General features: G+C 58.7%; 1 protein-coding gene across 1 annotated transcript in view; it reads right to left on the bottom strand.

Moving 5' to 3' along the window:
• EXOC3L2 (exocyst complex component 3 like 2) overlaps positions 1 to 5694 on the bottom strand; it is a 19776-nt gene that overhangs the window by 798 nt on the left and 13284 nt on the right. Inside the window, exons 9-11 of the mRNA XM_081807907.1 lie at positions 3170 to 3319; positions 2528 to 2683; positions 1619 to 1740 (exon numbers count right to left, since the gene is read on the bottom strand). Coding sequence (XP_081664033.1) covers positions 1619 to 1740; positions 2528 to 2683; positions 3170 to 3319 — 428 coding nt within the window. The remainder of the gene's footprint in view (positions 1 to 1618; positions 1741 to 2527; positions 2684 to 3169; positions 3320 to 5694) is intronic.

Below are 5694 nucleotides of genomic sequence, written 5' to 3' on the forward strand. Positions count from 1 at the left end.
ACCCAGAGCCCATCCATGAGAACACCTCGATCCCCTTGGAACACTCGCTTCACCCCCCCACACCCCATCCCCAGAATCCTGCTCAACCAAAGTTCCACTCCAGAAGGAAAATTAACCTTGGGGCAGGGGGCCCTCAACCAGAAACTCTGTCTCAAAACTAACTCTATTTTCCAACCCTTGCCCGTAAATCCAACACAACGAGCCTTCCCTTCACCCGCATCTCTGCAACAGATGGTGGGTCCAAAACTCCAGGACCATCACCACATTTCAACTTAAGAGCCTGAACCTAACAGTCATTTCCAGAACTTTCATTTCAGACAGAGCCCTGGGGCCTTCACTACCCCCTTCAAATGCAGCTCGGCATCTTCTCTTCCCCACATCCCCAGTTTGGAATCACCACAGCTCCAAAATTTGCTCATCCAAAAATGTGGCTCAAGAGCCTTCCAGCTCAGACAAGCTCCAAAGTCGGCTTTGGAACCACTCCAAAACTTGAGAGCTTTCAAACTGAGCTTCATGTTCAAGTGCAGATTCCAAATCAGAAACCCCAATCCAGGAGGAAGGCTGGGATTCCCACCCCCACCAAGCACTCCACAGGGCTTTGTGTCTTCCCAAGGACAAAGAGCCCCACACCCCAGAGGCAGAACTGTCCATCCTGCATCACGTCCAGAATCCTCACCCTCCACCCCAAGTCCTCAACCCTGGAGCCTAAACCCTACTGGGGCCTCACTCCCTGGTGGTGTGGGGTTTTGTCTCTCCCAATATACAGAATGTCTGGGAGCCCGAAGAGCCCTGCAGGGCTGCCACCACCAATCGCATTTGGGGGGGGGGGGGCGGTGATCAGGTGCACCAGCTTGAGCCAGCCTGCCCCGGGGTTCAAGTCCCAGCTTGGCCACTTGCTAGCTGTAGCATTTGGAGTAACCTACTTAATTCCTGCCTGCCTCAGAGGTGCTAAGCATTTAGAATAGCACTGCCTTTCACTTGCATATCATTTTCTAAAATAACTTTTATTATAGGTCTTACTTATAGAGTGGGCTGATACCATGCTTGCTTAGGTCTGACACAAGGACTCAATAAACAAGAATTGGTCTTGGTCCTGCTGTCCCCGTGGATGACGAGGGTAATGCTGATGTGGACCGATGATGGAGAATTCCCCCCAACAATCCTATGGGAAGAGTGCTATTATCCCCCTGGGAGAGGCTCGGAGAGGGTCCCACAGAGAGGAAATGATCCACCAGGATCTGAGCGGCGCCTGCCACTGTCCCAGTACGTGTGCGCCCGTGTGCCCGTGCGTGTCCCTGTGTCCCCCGCGGCTCCCCGGCTGGGCCGGCCCTTCCTGCCGCCGGCGGCCCCGCGCCCCCCCTGCCCTGGGCTTCCTGTGACTGCCTGTTTGTTTGCGAGCCCTGGTGGCGGCGGCGGCGGCAGGAGAAGGAGGGAAATCGTATTAATAATGCCCTGGTTCCAGCAGGAAACGGCCATCAGACACGCTCGCCGCCTCCCTCCCTCGCCCAAGAGCAGGAAACGCCGGGACGGATGCCAAGGCCCGGAGTCCTCGACCTGGCCCCGGCGCACCAGCAACAAGGGGCCAGGCCGGCGCTAGGGGGTGGTGGGGGGCTCTCACCTGATGTCGGGGTAGTCCCGCACCAGCACCCCCACCTCCACCTGGATGCTGGGCGTGTCTTCCAGCTGCAGGACTTCGGCCAAATGGGGCACCACGGCATCCAGCCACGAGGCCTGGGACTCCTGCAGGGGAAGGCTCCAAGCTCATACTCTGGCTCTAGGTCCCCCTCCCCGTAAACCGTACCCCTCCTGACCTTCGTTCTCTCGGTAAAGCGTGATCAGAGGTTTGGGAGGACCTGGAAGCTTTGGAAATGTGAAGAAAAATGCGATCTAAATATATCTGCTCCCAGTATTGCGGACCACCTGGGGCTCGGGGACACCCCTACGAACCTAGTCCTCGTTTGCCAAAGGTGACCCTTAGGGGAAACTGGATTACTTGTGTGAGAGGCCTCCCTGCGTTCTCAGTAAGATGACGCACCCCTCGCCCCCCGCGATTCCAAGTACTGCAGGCTAGAAAGTCCTGGAAATGCGGATGAGTGAAGCCCTTCCGGTCCTGCTGATTACAACTGGGTGCAAATAAGAGTTGGTCATTTTACATTCTTGGATTTGGGAACGCCAAGATTCTCGGGTTTCTGTTGCGTTTAGCCTCTCTCTGTGCTCCGAACAGCTCCTGCTTTAGGGAGTGGGAGCTCTGGCCGGGTAGGGCCCTAAGCACCTCGCGGGACTGAACTGATCGACTCCCCCCACCGGGCACAGGGAACACGATGCGGGTTTGCGCCCGGAGGCGAGCTCTCGCCGGGAGCACGCCGATGTTTACGCGCGCAGGGCCAGGATCAAAGTGTCCCTGTGCACCGAAAGTTGGGCGAAGGCCTTCTTCGAAAGCCCTCCGGCCCGGCTATCGGGTCCGGGCTTCCCGGCAGTCCAGGTTTTCCCGTGGTTTCGGAGCCCCCCGCCCCTGGGCCGCACTGACCAGCCGCCGGAACAGGCGCTGCAGCTGCGCCGAGTCCTCCCGGAGCCTCCCGGCCACGCGGCTGCGGGTCCGAGCCGAGCGGCAGCGCAGGCGTCCTCGGAGCAGGGGCCGCACGTACTCCACCAGCGCCCGCCGGTGCAGCTCGGCCACCAGCGCCTGGGGACCGGGGGAGACGCGAGGGCCGCTGAGCAGCCGGTGACGCCCTCCCCGCTCCCCCCCCCGCCCGCGCCCACCCCGGGCACCCCCCGGGCACCCCTCCCCTGCCCACAGGGCGCCGCGTCCCCTCGTCGCCCCCAGCCCCCCCAGCAGCCCTCGCGACTCCCAGCGGGTGACCTCCGTCCTGCTCCTCTGCCCCCTAATCGGCTCTACGACCCCCCCTGCCGGCCCCCAAAGGCTGCGGCGTCCCAGCCCTCCCCCCACTCTCCGGAGTTCTCCCCGCCAGAGGCCCCAACCCCGTGGCCGCCGCACCCAACACCCCAGTACCCGCACCTCTGCCAACCCGCAGACCCCGCGCAGAGCGCCGCCTATCTCACGCTGAGAGAGCGGCTTCGCACCTGGAAGGGGCCTCCCCCCTGCGGCGCGCTCCCGCTCCCCCACTCTCACGCCCATCCCTGCCCCCCCACCCCCGACGAGCCCGCGCACCTGGTAGGGCTCATCCTGCATCCTGCGCAGTGCCAGGGCCTGAGCGCCCAGCGTGCCCACGATGCCATCCAGGGCCTCCGGGCTGTTCACCCACTTCCTGCGCATCAGCTTGTTGAAGTGGGGCTGCGTGAGACAGAATGGGGGATGGTTTTAGGTCTCCTCCCTTCTACCCTCTTTCTCCACTTACCAATTCCACAGAGGAGAGCTGGACCCGCAGTGCTGTGCTGTGCCCTCCTGGGGCGCACAGTCCAGGGAGGGAGACAGACCATCCCCAAAGATGGACCCAGAGCGGTCAGGGCTGGGACGAGGGAACTGGCGGTTTAGGAAGCCCAGAGCGGGTGCCTGAGTCAGCACAGAGAGTCACGGGGGGCTTCCTGGAGGAGGGGACACCAGAGGTGGGGCCCGAGGATGGTCATAGTTAGCCAGGTGAGGGGTGTGGGAGGGAGTGGCTCCATCAGCCTGTGAAGGCGGGTCACTTTTCAGATGAGTCTTCATGTCAGAGGATCAGAAAGAAGGTCCGTGTGGCTGGCAAGATCCTCCGTATAATTTGTGGGGCCCAGAGCAAAATGAAAATGGAAGGCCCTTGTTCAAAATTATTGATAACTTCAAGACAGCAGCGGCAGGGCAGTAGGATTTCTGTGGGGGGAGCGAAGGGAGGCACTTGAACGTGATCCAAGAGCTGGGACAGGCAGTGGGTCTGTTCCTGAGATGGCTCTGGGGGTCGTGGGGGGGAGACGCTGCGGTCTGGGCGGACCCCTGGGAATGGACATCCGGGGTTGGCGTCCACGGGGTCTAAAGCAGGTCCTACCCCAACTCTGCCCTGCACCCACTTCCTGCTCTCTCATTCCAACAGTTACCCGGCTGTCCAAACCTCCCAAGACGGGGCCTTTTGTTGAAAAGCAGGTGTGAATTAAATGAGCCAAAGCTCATGCGCCTGGCTCAGGGCATGTCACTGTGGCTATAAACCCTGTATTTTTAGCAAGATATCAGCCAGGACCCGTGGTCCTGGATGGAGCTAAGCACTCTGTAGCCACGTTCCCATTGCTCCCTCACAGCCACCGCCCCCCCACCCCCACCAGAAGCCTGGAATTCCTGTGCCCGTTTTCCAGATGAGCAAACAGAAACCCCAAGAGGACAAGTAACTTGTCCCAGGTCCCCCTACTTGGAAGCAGCGCAGGTAGGCCGGGAACAAAGACCGTACCCCTTTCCTAGCACCCCCATAATCCCCCCACTCACTTTCCCACACACACACCTATCCATGTAGTCATTCAACAAACACTGTGTGAGCCCTTTCTATGGCTCAGCCATGGGTGGGTGGCTGGGGACACATGGAGAACACTTGGGGGACACAGCGCAGAATGAGACAAACAAAACTCTAAGCATTTGATCGTTGTAAGCAGGTCAGGGGAATCTGAATACTTATCTGATATTTGCTATATATTTATTATATATTATATATATATTTGCTGATACTAAGGAAGTATTGTTCCCTGTGTTAGGTATGAAAACGGCACTGTGGTTATGTTCATTTAAAAAAGGATTTCTTATCTTTTGGAGACGCAGGCTGAAGTGTTAATGGATGATGACAGGATGTCGGGGATCTGGGGGCAGGTGGGGGCGGGGGGGGGGCGGAGGTGAAACAAGACTGGCCAGGCCTTGACAACTTGCTGGAACTGGTCCACCAGGGGGCCATTCTATCATTCTGCCTACTTTTGTGTATGTTTGAAATTTTCCATAATAAAAAGTTATTTTAGAAACATTCCAACAAACCCTGCCCTTGAGAAGCTAACATTCCTGTGGGAGGAGTTGGATTGGGGAGGGGAAAAAAAGCAAAGGCCATAGCAGAGTGCAGGTGGCCGCAAGTGCTTGGAGAAAAACGTAGCAGGGAGTGAGGAAGGGAGTATCCTCTCAGGGCTTCTGTTTTGAATAGGGCGGTCTGAGGAGGTCTCAGTGAGAAGGTGAGACTCAGGTGTCAAGGCTTGAAAGAGGGGAGAGGGCGAGTCGATGTGGTTCCTGGGGGGAAGAGGGGTCCAAACAGAGGGATCAGCAAGTGCAAAGGTGCTAGACTCTGTCATGTGAAGGAACAGCAAGGGGGCTGGGAGGGTGGGAATGGAGTAAGTGAGGAGACAGGTGGGAGGAAGCGAGGTCAGAGAGGGAAGGGTCAGCTCAACATCATCCGGGGACTTGGGGACCACAGCAAGGCCTTTGGCTCTTGCTCTGAGCTGGGATGTACAACGTGGATTGAGCCTGCGTTACAACCAGGCATACACTCACCTGTCTCATTCCCAGGTACTCCCACCGCCCTCCCCACATACTCTCACCCACCTCCAACCCGACTGCAGCCCCCTCTGGCACACACAGGAGCCCGGAGGTAAATAGGGCTCCGGGATCTAGGAGAGGCTGGGCAGGGATTTGGAGGGCCTCAGTGGGGAGGGGCTCCACCCAATCCCCAAGGCCCCTTCTGCTGGTTGCTCTCCATCCTCCCCTTGACCATATCCTCCCCTCTCTTCCTTCCTGCACCCCCC

This window comes from Leptonychotes weddellii, chromosome 16 (assembly GCF_054177405.1).
Source record: "Leptonychotes weddellii isolate Sample4059 chromosome 16, ASM5417740v2, whole genome shotgun sequence".
Lineage (NCBI taxonomy): Eukaryota > Metazoa > Chordata > Mammalia > Carnivora > Phocidae > Leptonychotes > Leptonychotes weddellii.